At 35.9% G+C, this 22,808-nt stretch overlaps 1 protein-coding gene across 9 annotated transcripts in view; it reads left to right on the top strand.

Annotated features, from left to right (window-relative positions):
• The window catches only part of Plekhh2 (pleckstrin homology, MyTH4 and FERM domain containing H2), a 117,996-nt gene that overhangs the window by 38,664 nt on the left and 56,524 nt on the right, over positions 1-22,808 (top strand). For 7 of the 9 annotated variants that reach the window (XR_204982.4, XM_004839363.4, XM_004839361.4 and 4 more), the window contains exons 4-14: positions 3,418-3,567; positions 4,789-4,872; positions 5,457-5,538; positions 11,444-11,629; positions 13,465-14,423; positions 17,172-17,247; positions 18,618-18,712; positions 19,304-19,448; positions 21,902-22,038; positions 22,123-22,233; positions 22,554-22,640. Coding sequence is in view for 8 of the 9 variants with exons in the window: in XM_004839363.4 (XP_004839420.1) it covers positions 3,418-3,567; positions 4,789-4,872; positions 5,457-5,538; positions 11,444-11,629; positions 13,465-14,423; positions 17,172-17,247; positions 18,618-18,712; positions 19,304-19,448; positions 21,902-22,038; positions 22,123-22,233; positions 22,554-22,640 (2,112 nt within the window). In the remaining variant the exon portion in view is untranslated. Of the gene's footprint in view, positions 1-3,417; positions 3,568-4,788; positions 4,873-5,456; positions 5,539-8,992; positions 9,149-11,443; positions 11,630-13,464; positions 14,424-17,171; positions 17,248-18,617; positions 18,713-19,303; positions 19,449-21,901; positions 22,039-22,122; positions 22,234-22,553; positions 22,641-22,808 lie in introns of those variants that run through there. The other 2 variants (XM_021253804.2, XM_004839365.4) reach the window with 2 other exon arrangements.

Below are 22,808 nucleotides of genomic sequence, written 5' to 3'. Positions count from 1 at the left end.
GGAGTGACATAGAAATAGATACTCTCAATCCCCTTTTTTTTCACTAGGGCTTGGGGTATATAGCTCAGTGCTTCCCTACTGTGTATGAGACATTGGATTTGATCCTCAGCACCACACAAAATAGAAAGTACAGTCACACCTTTATTTACTTATAGTGGAAGAGGGAGGGATGAGGTGAGAAATGGGAAGAAGGAAATAGCAAGATGTTTAATTACATGGGAGTAATATTTGCAGTTCTTGCTTTCCCAGGGTGGAGAGGTTAATGTGAAACAGTGCTGGAAGCTGTGTTGGGGTCCCAAAACTACTCTGAAATTCAGTGATTTGTTAGAAAGATTCATAGGACCAGAGAAGCTGGTCCATGGTTATGGCTTATTACAGTGAAGAGATACAGATTAAAATCAACCAAAAAAGGACCCAGAAGAAGCCAAGTACATGTTTCTGTTTGCTCTTTTAAAGTAGAGTTGCACAAGGATGCACTTAATCCTCCCATCAGTGATGAATGATATGAAGCATTGCCACATGCAGAAGATTATCTGAGCCTTGGTGTCCAGGATTTTTATTGGGAGTCAGTCATGTGGGACTGCAGCAGTCATGTGTCTGAGCTTAGTTATTTAATCCCTACCCTCCTCGTGTCTTTGCCTTCTACCAGAGGTCAAACTACTACAGTGTAGATCAGGACTCCATGTGAACAAAGCTAGGCACTCACTATCATGGATATTGTTAACTTTAACTTTCTGATGTCCCCCCAAGACTTCAGATATACAAAAGGCAGGCTTATCGGTGAGGATATTCTGAGAACTCAGAGGTTGTCTCCTAAAAGCCCACTGAGGGCCAATCTTTTCTTTGGACTGTGCAGGATCTGAGCATCTAAATTCTACTGAGGTAACCATTTGGTGAACAAGAATTTGGGGATCTCAGGATTAAGAAGTTTTGAAGGAAATGGCTAAGGAGTGTGCTCAGTGGATGCAAGCAGAGACTTGCCAAAAAGTAAAGGAGAAAAATAGCCTAAAAACATGGCACATTGCAAGAGTTTATCTAAATTAATTTGAATTCATAGGTGTTTATTATTGTTCAGTCTCTGAGTAGCTAAAACTTTGAATGATTCACATTAAATGGATAGAAAAATAACTAGGCTATTTTCCATGTGCTTGGGTTAGGATATTTTTAAAGGTTACTTGTTTTTTTTTTCTGTAAGCATCTTAGCTTTTCTGTAGCCTTCTTATTCATACTATTTACCAAGGAAGGTTGGTGAATTCTCTGACACTTGATCATAACAGGACCAGTTGGTATGAAGGTTGCCTGTGACTACTTTGTGATCTCTTTTTCTAAGAAGTTTTGCACACTTGCCAATATTTTTCTTGCTCAGGAAAGTTGTTTATCTAAAAGTAATAGTCAGATTTACATTTTTAGGTGGAAAGATACAAAGAGCTTTATAGCATCCATTCATAAAATGAAAGTTGAACATATTTTTCAGGGTAGAAGAATAGTTCCAGATCATAGTTGTACAGGACTACAGACCCTTCTTAATTAATAACAGAACAATTTAATGTAGAAATCCAATGTTGATAGGGTAGCTTATTCTGAATCAATAAAAGAAGACCATAAATGAAGGTCTGATAATGCTTATTTCTATTCTTATTTAGTTACTTATGTTTTTCTTTTACTCTATCTAGGTAATAGAACTTCTCCTCAGAGTAGAAGTACCATTGTGGACTTGGGTTCTGTTCTCTCTCTGCTTTCACAGCTACCAAATAATCTTGGGTGTAAATGGAAATGCCACCTTAACATTGAACCTTAGTATTTCTTGTCCAGCTCTCTATCCCATATGTGCTGTTTTTCATGACATCTCTGACACAAACCTGTCTTTGATGTAGATCTTTGTCATTCAGATCACGCAGAAAGCTCACTGTATTGTGTTAAAGAACCTAAATCTAAAATAACTGAAATTCTCATTTGAATAGTGGAATAATTTTTTTCTTATTTTTTGATCTGCTTTTATTTTCATAGTTTTAGCCATGTAGGTACTATGTAAGTAGAGCACTTTTGGCATCTCAACTGAATTTACATTTATATGTTTATACAGTGAACCCACAGATGAAACCTGGTGTTCATTGTTAAAAATAATAAAACTGAACCAACCTTTATACCTTCTTTCTGGAAATTCTCATTAGTCAAATATTTGGAACTTTTAGGATTCACTCTGATTTTTCAAAAATATTTTAATAATTTAGGATTTTTCATTTTAACTATCATCTAATTTCTCAAATGTTTTCATATTATTTTCTTCTTTAGGCCCACTTAAGCCATTGCTGAAATTACATTCTTGCCTATTTGGAGTATATAGAATAAACCTTTTAATGCTATATACAGTCCCCAATAGTTTTCTCTCTTACTGTCATTAACACCTCTTATATTTAGACCATCTTGTAAAGTCTCTGGTGAGGCTTCTAGTCCACTAGACTATCTACAATCAAGGATCAGGTTTGTGATTCACAGAAAGATAAAAATGTGGTGGCAGTAAAATCTAAACTTCATTCTGAGTTGAATAGACTTATATAATCAATGTAGGTCAGCAAATACAATTTGCAGATATGCCCTTCTAAAATTTCATATGCCTGAAAGTGTTTGGCAGAAGATACAAACACAGCCAATCTATTTTAGATACATCCAGCCACACTCCCATTACTGTTATCAATTGTGTAATGTACTGTATGATGTTTACATGTTTATTATATTTGTTATCTCTCTTTCCCCATAGGATGTAATTTATATGCAAATGGAGATTTTTGGATCTCTTTTATTCACTGATGCTTTCCCAGGATGTGGAGTAGTCTTGGCAGTTGGCAAGCACTCAGTGAATATTTGTTAAGTAACAGAATTAATGAGTCCTCCCTGAATGCATTTGACCTATATCTAGATGTTCATTCTGTTTTATTTTTATGATTCTGTGATTTAGGGCTTTAAGTTTCTTTTGTTCCCCTTTCCTTTTGACTATGTGTTTCTTTTTCATCCAAATTCAATTTTGCCTCCAAATGTATTATTACTGATTTGAATCTTGTCTCACCACTCACTTCTTTATTTCATATCATTATCTGTGTGAAATATTTTTTAAAATGATGGCTAGAAACTTTCTGTTTCTATACAAATACTACATATTATTGTTGCTGTGGAAAATATGTATGTTACTTTACGTGATAGTACTATTTCAGTAATCTCTTATATCCCTTTATGTGCCTCAAAGTTAATACCACCTGGAAAAACAGTCTTCAGACTTTATAATTATGAAACACATTAATCTTTAACATTTTCCTTTTATGATGATACCTTTTAGGAGTCTATATAAAGTAAAATTCTAAGCTTAATAGTATGATAAATTTAGTATGGGCACAATTTTAATATTTTATCCTCTGAATTTAGGTACAAGTTATGGAAGAGAAATTGAAAACAGCTAACATTCAAACCAGCGAATCAGAAATGAGGTTATATAAAAAATGTCAAGATCTGGAGTCTCTAATACAGGAAAAAGATGACATCATTCAGAACTTGGAACTGCAACTTGAGGAGCAGGTTAGGAAAAATTTAATCATCAAAGTCTTCCAAGTGTGTGCACTCATTTGTGCATAATCACAAAGATTAAAAAGAAAGAGCCTCAATTCCTAAAACTGGAAGAGAAATCTTATCTAGTCAATTTACAGGACTTCATCACATGTGTTGGTAAGAGGTGCCTGTAAAATGGCATTCACTTTCAGTCCAGGGTAATTCCAGACATTGTAACACTCTTCAGTTGTGACACTGCTTCTTCAAATTCAAACTTTCGAATTTAAATGTAGTGTTTAAGTTGGAATCATTCAGTTGACCACCAGACATTAAAGTCTGTAAAATTTTGGAACCGATCCTTTCCTTATATTGGAAATGTTTATAGGATATTTATGTCTATCATAAACCCTTCTCCTTAGAAATATGTTCATTGTTTTATACTACTTTATTGAGATCCAGTAGAATATTTAATTTTAAATTTTATTACAAAAATTGCTTTATGCTTATTTACTTAGTTAACATCATTTTGATATGACCACTGTGAAATTTTGCTAAATACACTAATTTTGTTGTTCATTTTCGACATTAAAAAAAAGTCCCTGTGGGTTAGTGTTTGTTTAGGCCAGTGGTTTTCTGCTTTCTACCACTTCCAGCCCCTACCCATTGTAATTTTTATGTTAGTCACATTCTTAGTCATTTTGTGACCATAACCAGATTTTAAGCTTGGTAAATGGAGCTGGAGTTTCTCAGTGTTGATTTTTCCTGCATATTTATTTATTTATTTATTTATTTATTTATTGGTACCAGAGATCAAACTCAGGATCTTGCACTTGCAAGGCAGGCGTGGTGCCACTGAGCTAAATCCCCGGCTTTCCTGGATTTTAAAAACTACTGTTTAGGAGAGAAAATATCTACACTCTGAGCAGTTCTTATTCTTCTCGCCCAAATCTGGTTGACCCTATCCTACTGTTTCAGAAATGGTTTGTTGATATAGCCAGTGATTTGATTTCAGTTTACGATTGTTCAGAAAGAGAAGAGCAGACAAGCTAGCGATACTTGCATATGCCTTTTTGGTTTCTTATTGTATTTGCTTGATACTTTTTCTTTATTAAAAATCTGTTTGGTAATCTGGAAGCAGATGTGTTAACTTGGAAACAGGCTTTAAGTGGATTTGCTTTGCATATTTAGGTTGTAAATTTCTAGATCACTGACGCACCATTTGAACTAAACAAACTGCTAATGTTATTTCAGAAACAAATAAGAATACAGGAAGCTAAAATAATAGAAGAGAAAGCAGCTAAGATCAAAGAATGGGTAACTGTAAAATTAAATGAGGTATTTATTGTTATATATTTTCCCTTTTCTTTATATTTTACTTCTTTTGAATAGATAAGTCATCAGAATATACAATAATGCTGAGAGAAACAAAAAATTCTGATTGGTTTGTGGTGCTGCTGTCTTTTAGTAAACTTGAGATAGGTAGCTTTCATTTTAATATCCATTGTATTTCTAAAAAACCTTGGTAGACTCATGATGGTCAGTGTAAATAGCCTCATTCGAAATAGTTAATATTAGTTCTAATTAGTTAATTTTAAGTAATTAGAGCATACATGTATATGTCATAAAATTAATGTGCTCATTATTTAACAAGCAAGGATTAAATGCTGAAATACTATGATTTAAAATACTTAAAGCATGCGGTGAAAACATTTAAAAGTCTGAGTTCTGGAAATAAGTATTAATGCCATGATTATTTAGGTTCATAGCCTATGCTGATAAATTCATCTATTTGTTTGTCATTTTTAAAATTTTATTTGCATATAGAATAATGACATATTAACATTTTGTAACTATTATAATTTATTAGTACATTTTAGAATGTTATCCCTATATAAAAGAATATCACTGTATTCTTTTAGCTAGAATTGGAGAATCAGAATCTTCGTTTGGTCAACCAAAAGCAAACTGAAGAGATAAAAACAATACAGTCAAAATTACAAGGTACAAATTTTGTCATTAAGATAGATTAGCTGGGTTTATTTGGCTGTATAGGATATACAAAAAGATTGTAAATCTTTTTTTTTGGTGTTTTAAAGACTTAATTATGAACATCATATAAGAAATTATTGCCATGGGCTGGGGATTTAGCTCAATGCCACCATGCCTGCCTTGCAAGCCACAGGGTCCTGAGTTCGATCCTCGGTACCAAAAAAAAAAAAAAGAAAGAAATTATTGCCATGAAATAAAAGTGAATAACTAAACAAACCAGAATCCTGCACACAAGTTAATGTTGGGCCTGAAAGAGGAAGACAAAAAGAGGTAGGACTGATGATGTACAGTTTTACCAAAATGGCTGTTACGTAAATCAGAAAAACATGACCAGATATTTATTTTGCCTCTCTCCATACTGAAAGACATTCCATTTGTCCCAATTTTTTTAGAACTGTACTAAGTCCCAGAGTCCAATTTTTATTTATTTTATTTTAGTTTTTGGTACCAGGGATTGAACTTGGGTCCTTGTGCTTGCATAGTAGGCGGCAAAACCACTGAGCTAAATCCCCGGCTCCCCAGAGCCCAATTTTTAAAAAGTACTGTATTTTGCTGTTAGCCCAGGTGAGGGATCATGGGCAGTGGGTACCAATTTCTATTAATGATGCCATTTTGGTCTTTTCTAACAACGTACTGCTACATCTCCCTCTTTCCTTGAAAAAATACAGAGGGCCTTATTAAGCCAGATAGTAGGTTAGAAGTCTTTGAAGTCTGTATATCAAAAGTCTAGAGAAGTTTGAACTTTGGCTACAGAAAGAGAATAGACCCTTTAGGTGGGGACCAGGGAATCATGCATGTGGTACAATTATAGCTGCATTGAGGACTTTGGAGAAACCTCTTGGACTTCACATACTCTGACCACATCACTGAACTTGGCATTTTCTGAGGGCAACTATGGAGCACTTCTATGTGTTATAGTGGACCTTTGACTTATGAACTCAATTTGTTTGCAAGGGCTGGTTATAACTCAAGTTGGTTGTAAGTCAAGACTATTTTTCCCATAAGAAATAATGGAAATACCCATAATGCATTCCAAACCTCCCAAAGTATCCCTTAATTAACCTTTTCATAATAAAAAGGGTTGTATAATGTGCATAATTTACCAGAAGCACTAATAATTTTCCTAGTGTATTCACAAAAACTGTGAATAGTTTATATAATGTGCCTAGTTAGCCAGAAACAACAAGTTCATACTATACTCACCATTCAAGTTGACATCTTTGGCTTCCAAGAACGGAGGATGAAATGGAAGGTGGTTATTGTTTGGAAGGAGAGTTCTCTTCCATAACAACATCAGGAATCTGGCTCTCTGCCCTTCTCTCCTTGGCGGAGTCTGAGGCCCACTAGGACCTGCGTCTGGCTCATTAGGTCTCAGCCTTTTCAGAACTAAAAACTGATCTAATGTTGTCTGTTTCTGTCTTTACTTTAACACTGTTCTGTAGTGTGACGTGATATTGTCATTAACCAAGTGAATGCAACAGTTGGCTCTTTTGCTCTGTCTGGGTGTGTCTTCTCTACAAATGTTTGTACCTCTATCGATTTTTTCAGGATTTCCTTTATTTCAGAAGAACTTTGCTGCACTGATTGTTGATATCTCCCTCTTCAGAGAGCTCCTCAGCTGCCATTCTCTATTGCTTAGTAAGAAGTTGCTGAAGTTTCTCTGTAGACAATTCCTCTGAGTGTTCCTCCACCAGTTCCCCAACAGCACCACTGCAAGCCTATGGACTCTGCTATAGTGACAGTGTTACCAACCACAGGGTCAATTGAAGGCCCAGGCTCTTCTATACAGTCTTCAAAGTCACTCTCCTGTATAATTTCAGGCCACAGTTTCTTCCAGGCAGATCTCAATGTCCTTAGAGAGACATTGGCCCAGAATTTCTCAATTAACCCCACACAGGAAAGGCTGTTGTTACGTTCCTTCCAGAACTCTTTAAGGGCTAGATCTGTATCTGAGACCATCTGGAAGCACTTCAGGAACAGTTCCTTGTTATATAGCTTCTTAAAGTTAGCTATAACCTGCTGGTCCATAGGCTACAGTACAGAAGTTGTATTAGGTGGGAGGAACTCGACTGAGAGTCATAGGAATTCTTCAGCCCATTCTTCTTCCAAATCTCATGGGTCAGAGGGAGCATTATCCATGATGAGAGTTTTAAGTGCTAAACATTTTCCCTCTAGATATTTCTTAATAGTAGGACAGAAAGCCTCCCTAACCCACTCAAGAAAAAGCACTCTTGTACCCAGGTTTTTGTGTTAGATCTCCTCATGACCCCTCGCCTATTCTTCATGACTTTATGTTTTCTGAACACTCTAGGGGTTTCAGAGTGATAAACCAAGACAGGCTTTATTTTGAGGTCACCACTCACATTGGCACATTGCAATAAGGTTAGCTGTCCCTTCATGGGCTTGTGGCCTGGCATTTTCTTTTCTTCCTGGGTAATGTATGTTCTCGTGGGCATTTTCTTCCAGAAAAGGCCAGTTTCATCACAGTTGAAAACTTGATGAGAGCAAAAGCTATTTCTCTGTGTCATCATTTTGAAGCGGTATATGTAATTTTCAGTAGCCCTTTTATTAGCACTGGCTGCTTCACCATGCCTAGTTACATTATGAACCCCAAGTCCTGCTTTAAAATTGTGAAACCACCCCTTACTGGCACAAAATGTTTCACCATCATCACTTGTTGATGGATTATCCTTTATGAGATCTTCATTTATAGCCCTAGCTTTTTCACAAATTATAGACTCAGCCAGAACCTGCCATCTCTGCCTTTTGTTTATCCACACTAGTAATAGCCTTTCTATCTTGTCTAACACTGTTGATCGTGACTCGCTAATTTGAATCACACCTTTAGCAGCACTAGCTTTCTTATACAAATATTTTCTCTGTAAGATTGTCAAGATGGTGGATTTTGACATGCTATACACATTAGCAAGATCAGTCACTAACATCACTCTCATATTTCTCCACAATTTCCTTTTTCTTTTTGATGGTGGTTACTTCCTTTACCTTTCCTTCCTTTATTAGCTTCTTTTCTAGCTTTTTTTGGAGCCATTTTGATAGCAGTAATCATAGCAGTTATATAAAGCAATGACTGAAATAACATCCACAAACAGGTGCATCTGGGCTCAGACTAAAGCTTATGTGTGCTTACATATGGTTTTCTGGCATCACAAGTCTTTGTTTACAACCACACAAGCGGTGGGCATTTGTGTCGTAACTCAAGACTTTGGTCGTAAGTTAAAACTAAAATTCCGGTCTTAACCCAAATTGTTCATATGTGAGGCAGGTTGTAACTTGAGGGTCCACTGTATTATGACAGAGTTGGTAGTTAGCTGTCAAATGTGACAACTTAGTTCACTTTGAATCACTGATGTTCTAATCCTTTTCCCGTTTGGGTTTTATGGATAAGGATTTGAATCCTGCCAAGTGGGAGTGTCCACTGATAATTCATTAATAACTCCAGAATATCAAGAGTAAGACACTTACTGCTGGGAATGGTGGCACATGGCTGTATTCCCAGGATTCTGGAGGATTGCTGAGTCTGAAGCCAGCCTGGGCTACAATAGTAAGTTCAAGGCCAACCTGAACTACATAGTGAGACCCTGTCTCTAAATAAATAAATAAATAAATAAATAAATAAATAAATTAAAACACTCTTACTTCCACAGTTCTTTATAACTTTTGACTACCTACAAATCTTAAATCCAAAGGCATATTTGTCACTCTTAAAATAATTCACAAGAATATTTTATAAGCTCTGAGGTCAATTTTCAAAATGTAAAATTTGGTAATATTGTTTGAACATTTAGTTTTCAAACTAGATCAGCATTTTTTAATAGAACTTCCTGCATTGAAGGAAATATTCTATATTTGTGCTCTCCAATATGATGGCCACTAGTCGTACGTGACTATTAAGTACTTGAAATGTAACTAGTGCAACTGAAGAACTGGATTTTAAATTTCACCTAACTTGAATTGATTGAAATTTAAATAGCCATATGTTCCAGTGGCCATATTGGACAGCAGAGTTGGATATCAGTGAATAACCTGAAAAGAGAAATACTAATCTGAATGTTTAGCTTCAGGTGTGTATGCTTTTTAAAAAATCAGTTATATTATTTTCAACTTTTGCTTTTTATTGTGGTTTTCAACAGTGATTGAAATTCTTACAGCCTGAATATTTTGAGCATAGTTTTATGATATGAATAAATTCTTTGCATTTTCCAGTGCATTAAGGTTACTTCCTTTCTGACTTCAAAGTCTAAGGATGAGTGGTATAACTCTCCTTTAATAGAGATATTTTTAGTACCTGTTCTGGTGTACATCAGGTTGAAGAGCTAAATTCAGAAGGATGTATGTATTACTCATGCTTAATGGACAATGACGCAGTATAGAGGCATTCAAACTTCATTTAGCAATAAAACCTTTACATTTCTTTCTGGAAAATCTGAATAGAAAAGACAGGTGCTAAACAGTGTTGGGTGACAGGTCCAGACTTCTGCACACTTAGCTTTAGCCTCTTGTTCCTTTTGGAACATTTCCACAAAGCCCTGGGATGTCACCAAATGTATCAAAAGAATACTGGTATGGTTGGAATAACATGGGCTTTGAAGTCAACTTTAATGCCATACTACTTAATAACTTTATCTCTAGAATATTTTTACAGTAGTAAACTTGTGGCTATAGTGCCTTCCTGATTTGATGCAGCAGCATATATAATTGTTGATTATAGAACATTTTGTCTACTGAATATTAATACCTACTTGCTATCACCTCCTCCACCTGTATGATGGAAAATAGATGCTCCATAGTTGATCTGGAGTTCTATATTTAGAATTAAAGTTTCAGGGCTTTGTGACATTAACCCTCATTAAGATAGATTGAATGTACTAAGTCCACTCTTATAAGAAAAGATTTTTATATCCTCCGGTATTCTTGGTTTGCAATTCTGGTCTTCATTGGCAGCCTCTTAGTTTTATAGACTAAAAGGTGTTGATCCTTGGAAACTAGGTTTGGACTAGTATTTATTAGTAAATAATAAAAAATACAGTACACATGCAATCTTTTCTCTGAATATTTTTAATCTGCACTTATGTTTTATTCACTTGTCAGTTGCTGCTTAACTCTTCCTTTGGTGCTCTCGAAGAGTTAAGAATTTCCTTGGAAACTTTTGTTACTGGGATCTCCATGCTTTTGATCTTATAAGCAGCTGTGTTAAGATTCCTAGAGATAAATTAAATTCATGATTAGGTGCTAGCCTAATCACTCCAGTAGCTATCTAAATTTTGTGCTCCTCCTTTTTTTCTTAAAGAAGTGGTTAAGGTTCTCTATATTGTGGTCACCAAAAACAACCCCCCCATTTCTGAAAACTAGGATAAGTGAAAGTCGTTACAGTGATTGTGTGATACCCCAATGGTGATCGAGGTTTCCTTTGGTTGTGTTAGTAACCAGTCCCTCAGGCCCTTTTTCCTCACAGTTAATGGTGTTTCCACACTAATTTTAATCAATGCTTAGTTGATATTTAGCAATACTTGACTTTTTAAGAAGCTGTAATTCTCTAGTTATTTAAAACAGGGTTTTCATTTTGTATTTTTGTTTGAGAACTACTACTCAAAGTGATTAGATGCTTTTCTCTCTAAATTCAAATGTATTTTAAACATTGCAAATATATAAAACAGATTTTAAGCATAGACTTACAATGCTTTACACTGAGATGTCCATGTTACTATATATAAAAATGAACTTTAGGTGTTTGTTTTACTGGTATAATGATTTGTTCACATTATTTTACGCTTTGGTTTTATGTTTAACAAATTGCTATAAAAGAATGAAATATTAATATTGATTAATGACCTTGCAGAAGTTCAAGGGAAGAAGTTGTCTGCTGTATCTACACCAAAGCTTTCGGAAGGGCAGCGCCTGAGCAGTTTGACATTTGGGTGCTTTTCATCTCGTGCAAGAAGTCCGCCTCAAATAGTAAAATATGAGGAAGTAAGCAAGCTATCACCTAAAGAACCTGAATTCACTGAAGGGAAAGACATAGAAGGTATTTACCATATTGATTTACTTTGGCATTTTTTAAAAAGGAAAAATCATTTGCAAAGACTAATCCAAATATAGCTTAATTTTTTTTTCTGACAACTGGATGCTTTGTGAGAACATATCTAAAGCAATATGTACTTATTTTGAACCTTGTATTGAACCTTGACTCTGTAGTTATTTTGTGTCTTCTGAGAGTTTTTGCCAATGATGCAAAGGAAAACTGATTTTCCCATCTTAATACTTTTTCATGCAGCAGGTGAAATAGTTGAAATTTTTAAATTTACAATTCTACAATTGTTTTAGCTGAGTTTTGGATTAGAACTATGCATTTCTATTTGTTACTTATTGAGAATTTTTAAATAACCTAATATTAAACAAGAAACTAATTCTTACCTAGCAAACTTATAAAGAAATTAACCCCAGGGATAATTTAGTAACTGCTTTGAATTTCCCTTTGTTGCTTTAAAGAGGTAAATATTTGTCTAAAGATTTACACCCTCATCCTGTGTGCAGATTCCTACTCTCTCTCTTTTTCTTTCAGTTTTATAGGTTTTGCTAAATTTTGCTCTGTTGTAAAGCTGCTGGCTTTGACACTTGTAGTATAATCCTTTTTTGTTGGCTTTTCCCAGATATTTTAGAGAGACTTGAGTTTAGAACTTATGTACTTTCAGTTCCAGTTTTCTTCCTTCGAAGGAGAAAAAATTGTAGCCCTAAAAGTTATCTCTATGGTTGGTTATGATATTCTGAAAATGACATCAGAAAATGCTACTCATTTTCTTGACATTACTTGCATTTTCTTTTCTTTTTCAAGAAGACATTATAATCTTTTCCCACTAATAGTTGAGCACAGCTAAAATCGCTTGTACCAGAGCTTTGGCTCACTTGAAAATTTAACAAACTGCCTGATAATGAAACTTTTGAGTGCATTTGTTCAGCTGCTCATTCCTCAAATATAAAGGTCAAACTTGCTCCCATAATGCTTTTTCTATTCTTTAAAGTTTAATTCACTGTTTATGAAAAACAGGCTGCATTCTACTATGTTATAAATAAACATAAGCTATATCTAAAGACATTTTAAAAGTTATAAAACATTTTGTAGCTATAGTTAATAAAAAGTAGAGGGCCAGGGATTTAGCTCAGTGGCACTACATCTGCCTTGCAAGCGCAAGATCCTGAGTTTGATCCCCAGTACCAAAAAAATAATTTTTTTTTAAATGGTTTTACATATCTCATGTGTTGAGGCTTAGGCACAAAAATTTGTTTCTTAAGCTATAGCTTTATGTTTATTGTGCTTCTATTTTATCATAATTTTGAAATTTAGTAGAAAGAGGGTTATGTATTTCTTTGTTTCTAAAATTGAACTAATGGTGTTGGGGTTTTTTGGTGGCTGCTTTTGTTGTTTTTATTTGTTTGTTTTTTTAAAACAGAGTCTTATTATGTAATTCATTCTGGCCTTAAACTCATTATGTAGCCCAGGCTGGCCTGAAACTCATGACAGTCTTCCTGACATTACAGCCCAGCACAGCCACAACTGCTTTGGCTGCTTTTTATGATAGTCAGAGTTGCCCTATTTTACATTTTGCTTCTTTTTTTTAAATCTTTTTATCCATTTCCCCCAACATATTTCTTTGTAAAAAGCATTTTCATTTGATACAATTATATATGGAGGAGTTAGGGCTCTGTGTTTTATATAAGACTTACAGTGTTCAAAAGATGTACAACTAGCAAAAGGTAATGTATAATCTTATTCACATAAAATTAGAAGTTTTATGGTGTATTTATAAAATAAAAGATTTTATTACTAAAGAAAACATGTTAAAATGACGTATCCTTTTCTAGAAGTGGAAATTCTAGAGAAGAGTGCTGATAACCAAGTTCAAGAAAGCGACAGAGGCCCAAGAACATTGCATCAGGCCCCTTGCAGCTCAGAACAAAACCGGAAAACAAGAACCAGCTGTGCAACAGATGGTGGCACATCCCAGAATTCTGGGGCTCCCGTGAGTGACTGGAGTTCTGATGAGGAAGATGAGAGCAAAGAAAGACCTAAGTCCAGGTGCACATCTACCCTCTCCAGCCACACATCAGAGGAAGGTGTGCAGTGCGGCAGGCTGGGGAGCGAAGCGTATCTGACGGCATCTGATGATAGCAGCTCTATATTTGAGGAAGAGACTTTTGGCATAAAGAGGCCAGAACACAAGAAGCTGTATTCTTGGCAACAGGAGGCCCAATGGAAAGCTCAAAATAGTCTTCTTGGAAAGGGAAGTTGTGAATCAAGTAAGAATGAGTATGACAGTTCCTCAGATGAACTGAAGAAAAGATTTCAATCCCAGAGACTGGATTATTCATCCTCATCAAGTGAGGCCAACACCCCAAGCCCTATTTTGACTCCTGCTTTAACTCCAAAGCATCCTAATTCGCTTCCTGGAAAAGGAACATCATTAGTGCCTTCATCACACCTGCCACCCCCAAAGTTAAGGATTCCTAATGTTTTCAGTATAAGTGTAGCACTTGCCAAAAGGCACTTAAGCCAGCCACAGTTAAGTTCTGACAGGATGTTTGGTACAAACAGAAATGCTATAAGCATGATACGACCATTGAGACCTCAGGAAACAGATCTAGATCTAGTTGATGGTGACAGTGAAATTTTAGACAATATGGACACAAGTTGTGATGATGGATTATTTTCCTATGACTCCCTGGAATCTCCATATTCAGATGACCAGGAAATCTGTGACTCAGCAAAGAAGGCAGCGAGCAGCAAACCCCCCACTCCTCCCCTGCACCGGTTTCCCTCTTGGGTAATTATATTCCTGTATAGGACACATCCATGGTGGTTCTTTCTCAACACTCATTTGTTTTACTTCTTTTCCCAACTTCTTTTCAAATCCAGTTTTGTTCTGATAATTTTCAGATTCCCAAATAATAATTTCCCCTTCTTGTCCCCCACTTAGTTGTAAATCAAGTGAGAAGACAGATGGAAAGCAAAATATTACCTTATTTACTGATAAAACAGAGTTTTAGAGAATTGGTAAGCAAATTGCTTTCCAATACTGAACTTTGGAGCTAGCTAGAATTATTCCTCCAGCCCAGGCAGGCCTGGACCATCCCAGGCTTCCTTCAGAGAGATGATGCCCCTCTAAACTTACGACTGGAAGAAACAGACAGGTGCTTGTTTTCTGTGGGAAAGGAGAAGAAAGTGCTGGGCTCTGTGTGCTGTGGAGGAGGACAAAGTGAATGAGTGAAGAGAGATCAGGAGCACTTAATTACTGTCCCTCCACAGAGAAAGAAACATTAGCAGATGGGGAAGAAGGGTTCCCTCTAACTGTGACAATTTTGTGTGATTCTGTACCAGAACACTTAATTCTTATTGGTCTTTAAAAAAAAAAAAGTCATTTTCTTGATTGGGTCAAGGGAAGTTTCATTTTCTTCTTCCTGTGCTTATAAATCCATTGCTTTAGCCAAAGCGTCTTTCTACATATCGAGAATAGATAAAAACTCCTTCTAATGGAAACATTGACCATCACTACAATAATTAACTCAAGGACTGTCTGTATTGCTAGATGAAAAAAATTCTTCCTATATTTGAAACAAAGTGAATTGGTCTGGTTTGTAGGTTTAAGTTTTCCTTCATGTATTGTCATAATTTAACCCTTGGCCTACAGAGAAACACCTGGATTGTAAGATTTTTGGCTTTTGGAGTCATGTTCTTTTATTATTATTTTAAAATTTAGTAACTGCTCTAATTTTAAGCAAATTAGGGAAGCCATATTTTTCTAGTATAAATTCAAACCTTGTATCTGCTTTTATTAGCTTTCAAGAGAAGATTTCATTTCATTCACTGCATGACACTGTCTGTAGTTTTTTACTAAATTCTGGATGGCTCATAAAGAAGTGGAAATTAATTGCATGTGAATCTTTGGAATTTCAATTATGTTACAGTTCAGGCAGTAAGAAGTTGAAATGTTGTGTTTTTATTATGTTGAGATATTCAAAGATTTATGTTAGGCTTTCAAGTTTGTTTTATTTGGCAAATCATTTTACTACTTTTTTGCCTTTCTTTCCTCTCCTTTTCTTCTGAAGAAATTCAGACCTGAAAAAGTAGTATTGCTTTTCAAAAGCCTTCCAGCACACTGGCCAAATTTGAGGTTTGATTTTTGTTTGTGAGTTATTTTCAGGTTCCAAGGAAAAGATGTATTCTAGTTACCTCAACTACCAAGTATTTCTTTTTTGGCGGGGGGGATACCAGGGATCGAACTCGAGTCCTTGCGTTTGCGAGGCAGGCAGCAGAACCACTGAGCTAAATCCCCAGCCCATTTCTTTTAAGGCATAAGTTATCCTTCTTGAGTTGGAATGTCATTTAAAATATAACAGTTTAAAATATATATATATATATATTATATAGTGAGTCTAGTGGGATAACCTATGATTCACCAGTACCTCTGATCATCAGTTTAGAAATAAGTGACATCCATTGCTGCTGCTCCAGAGAATCGGCTGTCCTCTTATTTACAGTGATTCTCTTTCTACTTGTTTTCTGTATGTCCACTTTCTCCCACACTGCCATGCCTTCTAACTGCCTCATGCCTCCCTTAGTGCCTTACTTCTTTAGTCTTTGTGATCATCCCACTCTAGTGTTCATTTCTGTGTATCTCACAACTACCTCCTCAGAGAAACTGCATCTAATCCAGTCAGATGCTCTTCAGTCTGAAGTGCCTCTGTACATCAGAGATCTTATGCCATTTACCTCTTGGGCCACTGACTAGTCTGAATGAGGATGGCACTGGTAGTTTATTATGCCCTGGTCCAGCCAACTCTGCCCAGGTTAGACCCATTACAAAAATGCAAGATACTGAACTGTGTGATCTATGGAACCACTGGGGGTCTCTTTTCTCATGGGGCTGGGGGAGGGCTAATAGCCTTTCCAATACCCATTGAGAGGTCTGTCTCAGAAAAGAGGAGAAAACAGAATAACCTACTTTGGAATAAGATAATTTTATAAATGTCATTGCACTTTTCCAAATCATGTATTATTTGAACCTGAGTGCTTTTCTACTTGATTGGAGCATACATTAAAATAAGAGAATAGCATTTAGGGCCACTTTGTCTATGATTTCTGACTTAAAGGTTTTTTTCCTTAACCATGTTCCAGAATGGTAAAATATTAAAGAAGGTATTTATTTTTATTCAGTGATCATAAATAGTTTCTGATTTCATTGTACAGCCATTCAAAGTTTTTCTTTAACCACTTTCTAAAATGATAGAAAATTAAAGATGAATCAAGCTTTATGTATCAGCTTTCTTGTACTTGTTCCCTTTATCTTCAAAAGAATTTAAAATTTGGGAACAAAGATAAATAATGAAATGACTAATGGATGAGAAAAATGTCTACAGTGCAATTCACAAGGATGTGTTTTATTGGCACTAATGAGTTTTATAATAATGCTATACTCTAAGAATATTAAATGAAGAACAAATAAAAATGTATGTACTGAAAGTAATCATTTCTTTGTTTTAAATACCCTCTTCAAATCTCTCTTTTATACTAGGAAGGCAGAATTTATGCTGTAGCCAAATCAGGCATTCAAATGTCTGAGGCCTTCAATATGGAGAACGTTAACAAAAGTAAGTTCTTTTGCATGCTGTGACGTAGGTTAGACTCGAGGACATTATGCCAAGTGATTGTATGAAACAAACAAATAATAGAGTCCAAAAGGGCAAATACTGTATGATTCCAACCTACTGAGGTAGCCAAGGCAGTCAAATTCATAGATAGAGAATGTAGAATGGTAGTCACCTGGGCTGGGAAAGGGGGAAAAAGGGGGATTTCAGATTTGCAAGGTGAAAAAGCGCTAGAGATTTGCTTTATAACAATGTGAATATACTTAACACTACTGAATTGTACACTTTAAAATGGTTAAGATGATAAATTCTCTTTTCTGTGTTTTTCACCACAATAAAAAAGTGTTTAAAATGCATATGATTTTGTATTGCTGTTTCACCAGCCAAGAACTCCCCAATTAGCTAAATTCATTGAAATAAATCTAATTATATAAATCTCAGTAACTAATTTCTAAGGTTACTGATAATATGTTTTTAAATTGAAATTAATCTTAGTATAAAGGGCACTAATACATTCAACTTTAATACAGATAGTACCTCACTAAATTTTTACCTGAAAGGAGAAAATATAGAGAAACCGTGGTATTGTAGCTGTTTAAAACTGTAAAAATAATGGTTACTATGTTCTTTTCTCCTTTTCTACCAAGAACTGTTATAGAAACAATATATACTCATTATAAAAATAAAGCCTAACAACACAGAACTGTCTGGAATTAAGAGAGATTTTCCTAGGGTCCCTATCCTATCACTAATCTATATCTCAGAGGTAACTGTTGATATTCTCTTCCTTTTTGGCTATCTTCTATTGTTACCATTAGGGAAATTATATTCTAACCTTTTAACATCAGATTCACTCAATAAAGGCTTAAGAATCATGATGGTGGGCCCGGGATTTAGCTCAGTGGTTCCGCCGCTTGCCTCGCAAGCGCAAGGACCCGAGTTCAATCTCTGGTACCAAAAAAGAAAAAAAAAAGCATGATGGTGTTTTAACAGCATGTCAGGAACAGGGCTATGAATAGTTAACATCTGCATAGGTACTGGTCACTGAGTCACTCAGTTGGTAGCTGCTTTTACTTATGTGCAGCCTCAGCTAAATGTGCATGGAGAGGCTAAAGAAATCAAAGCTATAGATCTTGCTCTCAAGGAGCTTACAGCCCCTCTGGGAAACCAGCACACATGAGAAAATAATGAAACATGTAAAAAAAATCCATATATAAACCTGGAAGTGCTGTAGTTCATAAACCAGACTGTATAATGAGTAATCACATGACTTAGTCCAGTTTCTCTTTAATTGGCAATCATGCTAATTCATATTGGTAAGAAATAGGCCAATGCGCTAGTTAGGATTTTTTTAATGTTGTTTTCTGTTTCAGATTCTGCTACCATGCTTTCCTATACCACATCCGGACTTTATACATCTCTGATATACAAGAATTTGACAACCCCAGTGTACACAACATTAAAAGGGGTAACTCATCATTAGTGTTAAACATGTGGTTCTCTTCATCACGCATCAGGAAAACTGTTTCTTCAAGCTCCAGATTCCATTCTTAACGTTTGAGCCAGACCCTCTCCCTTTGTAGAGAGTTTCAGAAGACTCTGTTAACATATAATAAAAAAGAAAAAATGAAAAATTCTGGAGAAGATATTTATTCTTCTCAGAGCGTTAGAGGGCTGTATCCATTCCCGTGTGATTCCTGCCCACCCCTGCCCCAAGCTGTTAATTGTTGAAAGGAATTATTAATCATGTAATGGAAACTCCAGATTTAGAAAGATCTTTGTGTCAGTGCTAGGGTCCTCTTCCTTGCCAGCAGTACCTAATTAAAATGAATCTTGTCAGATAGTGACAGTCTTATGTTTTCAGGAATATTTTCTAATTGACCACTGCCTAGCTAATTAGAATTTGAGGTTTGACAACGTGAGCCTCACAATGGTAAAATATGTTCTTGTATTCCTTCCAAAAAAACATACTCCGTGACCTCTTTCTGTAAAACATTGTGCATCTGAAGAGAGAAGTGACTAGAAGTGTATACAGAGAGGCTGCTCTGCTTTTCTTTAGAAAGCGACCCAAATAAGTAGCAGCCCTTTCCAGGATGACTCCTCTGGGTCGGAAGATGAGGACAGTTCCAGGTGCAGCTCACGGACATCGGAGTCGGACCCGCGCAGCCGCAGTGGGCCTGGCAGCCCCAGGGCCCTGAAGCGAGGTGAGTGCACAATGCAGTCTCACGGGCCACCCAGGCCCCCAGAGCAATTGCACGGGGCTTTAGCTCTGTAATAGGATTTTTGGCTGTGAGGGTGATCTGTCTGTGACATCTGTCACCCCATTGATTGCCAGGGTTGACTCAGCTGATCTGGTTGACCAGGCAGGTGTCCCCTCCCTCCTTCACTGCTCCATGGCTGTGCACTAGGTTGAACCACCCCTGATAGAGGAGGATCTTTTCCTCCATCAAGGTTATACAAGTAGCTACTCTCCCCTGCTAGAACCTCCAAACAAGCTCTATAACAGGATTTTTAAAAAGAATCTGAAAGCACTTGCTTAAAACCATGGTGAAAGATATATTAGCCTAGACCTGAGATATTGTGGTTTTTTTCTTAATTCTCTGTAATACCAGAAAAACCACAGTCTTAAATTTTATTTTATTGCCTTATCTTGTCGATAGGAAAGAGATCACTTTATTGTGTGAATAAAGGGAGATCCTTGGCCAAATTGAGGTTTTCTTTTTTTATAGTTACCTTGTCGAATTTTAGGTAATTCGTGGGATAGATTTATTTCAGTTAAATGTGTGTATTGCTAAATGTCAGAAAAGTCACCTAAAAGTGTGTTGGTTAGTATGATACTGAACTAGGAATCAATCACAACTTTACTTGAGGCACACCCATGGTTGTTAATGGGTTTTGAAGGAGGTTACCAAGAGAGATAATCCTACAACATGACACTCATATCATGGAAAGGCTTGTTGTGTGTGTACTTGTTTTCGAAGTGTGTTCTGCAGACTCCTGGGTATTTTCAAAATCCTCAACTTTTAACTGGAGCTGCTAAGCCTTGGTTACTTCTGGTTGCCTTGCATCCATCTTGTCCCCCATAAACAGAATCAGGGTATGTCACATTTTTACTCAGAGTACTGTACTACAATGGCTCTTCACAATAGCTGTAAGGCATTTCATTATTCTTTTATGTCTTTGATCTCATCTCTTCCTTACTCTTCTCTTATTCATCTCTGGGGTATGGCTTTTTTTGTTGTTCTAGACAAACTAGGCATGCTTTTGTAGCAGGACGTTTACACTGGTGTTTCCTCCACTTGATATTCTTCTCCCAGGTGTCTGTGTAGCTGACTCCCTCACTTCCTTCAGGACTTTGCTCAAATACTGGTTCCTTAATGAGATCCACCATGCCCACACCATTCAAAGTCCTTGCCCTTCTATTGCTGGCCCTTTCTAGTCACTTTAGTCTGCTGTGTGCTGTATTTTCCATAGCACATCAGTTAAATGTTTGTCACCTGTCTCCCTCCACTAGAATCTATGTTCTCTGGGGGCTGAAATGTTTCTGTTTTGTGTCCTCTCTATCCCTAGCACCTTGGACAGTGCCTGGCACACTGGCTCAGGGCTGGGAGCTGAGATTTGCCTTCCAGCATTGGCCCCCTGCCTAGCTATCTTGTTTTGAACAAATCCTTTCATCTCTGGGCCTTGGTCTCCTTACAGAAAGAGGGCATTATCCAGGATAAGCTCTGAGATCCCTAATTTCTATTGTTTCATGAAAAATAAAGATATTATCACAGTTGTTACTTGTCTGAGTTACATGAGGGTAGTGTTACAAGAGTAGAATTATTGGGCTGGGGATTTAGCTCAGTGGTTCCACCACCTGCCTTGAAAACACAAGGTCCTGAGTTCGATCCTTGGTACCAAAAAAAAAAAAGAGTAGAATTATCCTAATATGTCCTTTAAATGCTAATAAATATTAAATAATTCCTGGGTATTATAATAAATAATGACCTAAGGTCCTTGATTTTATTATTTCAAAATCTCCAATTGTAAGCATCCTCTAAATGTGTCATACAACTTACAAGTAGCTTTTTATTAAGGCAACTGAATTATTGTAAAAATGTTCTATTGAATTTTACTCTATAGCTACTGGCAAATGAAATAGTCTTCTTATGTCTTTAAGACTTACTGCTTCTCTTTTATGAAAGATTTAAAAATCTGTACATTAGTAGTTTGACATATAAAAATACTGAAATCATATTGTTTTTAGTGTGAAGTTACTTTAAAAGTAATTACAGAAATTAAGTGGTTTAAAATGTAATTATGAAAACTTTAAGGTTCAACATGTTTGTTTACATATCAATATGTAAATACCTATTTTAATGCTTAACAAAAGCTACATTAATAGACTATTGCATGTATTTTATATATGTAAAAATAGCTGTGATTGTAGTCAAACCAAAGTTTTATTTATGTTCCTTTGACTTGGATATTTACATGACAGTCTCTATGCGTCAGTTCTGTTTTCTCCCTTAAAAGCTCTTCATGGACCAAGGAATGAGAATAAATCTAGTCTAGGGTGGTATATGGTTTAGTAGTAGTTGTATTCCATAGAACTAACAGCTGGTAGTTGGACTACGCCAGTGTTAAAAACTGACTGACTTTGTTATATTTCTAGGTGTGTCTCTGACCTCTGTGGCTTCTGAAAGTGACTACGCTATCCCTCCTGATGCCTACTCCACAGACACTGAGTGCTCGCAGCCTGAGCAGAAGCTCCCCAAAACCTGCTCATCATCCAGCGATAATGGGAAAAATGTAAACATTAAATTGGATTTTTAAAAATTAGTGAATCATTTTGTTTGAGCCTCTTAAAGGAAACTTTAATTTTTTAAAAATTAGGAACCACTGGAAAAATCTGGTTATCTACTAAAAATGAGTAGTAAAGTCAAGACTTGGAAACGGAGGTGGTTTGTTCTTAAAGGAGGTGAATTACTTTACTACAAATCTCCGGTGAGTGGAAAGTGTTTGGTATTTAGAACCAAATTCCTCAAACTATAAATCAAACTCCTGACTGGTTTACTTCCGTGCAATGCAACTAACTCTTCAAAGCCTAGTGTTTCATTTTTTGAATGCCCCTAACAACATAGTAAAATTTTTTTCTTCAAACACTTATTCCTTGAATTTTTCTAGGTAACATATGTAAATTTCATGTAAAAATTCAAAAACTTACAATCTTTGGTATAAATAGGTTAATGATAACAAAACATTTCTTATTATTACTATTACATTTACTTTTTTTACATTTGATTTTCTTCCTTTCCCTCCTACAGAGTGATGTAATTAGAAAACCCCAAGGCCATATTGAACTTAGTGCATCCTGCAGTATTTTAAGAGGAGATAACAAACAAACAGTTCAGGTATGTACATATGTTTGTTTATTTATTTATTTAATTTATACTTGCAAAACCCAGTCATCAGTTATCCAAACTATTGGAAAGGAGATTGGATAATTCAGTGTTTCTTGATTCAGTGCGGAATCAGTCTGATGTTTAAAGGTGTGTAACATTCCATGGCTTTTTAGTTAA

The sequence above is a fragment of the Heterocephalus glaber genome, unplaced genomic scaffold (genome assembly GCF_053883595.1).
Source record: "Heterocephalus glaber isolate CG9 unplaced genomic scaffold, H.glaber_assembly_v1.0 deba00001457, whole genome shotgun sequence".
Classification (NCBI taxonomy): Eukaryota; Metazoa; Chordata; class Mammalia; order Rodentia; family Bathyergidae; genus Heterocephalus; species Heterocephalus glaber.
Note: the sequence above shows the minus strand (reverse complement) of the source record. Positions and strands in the feature narration are given on the sequence as shown.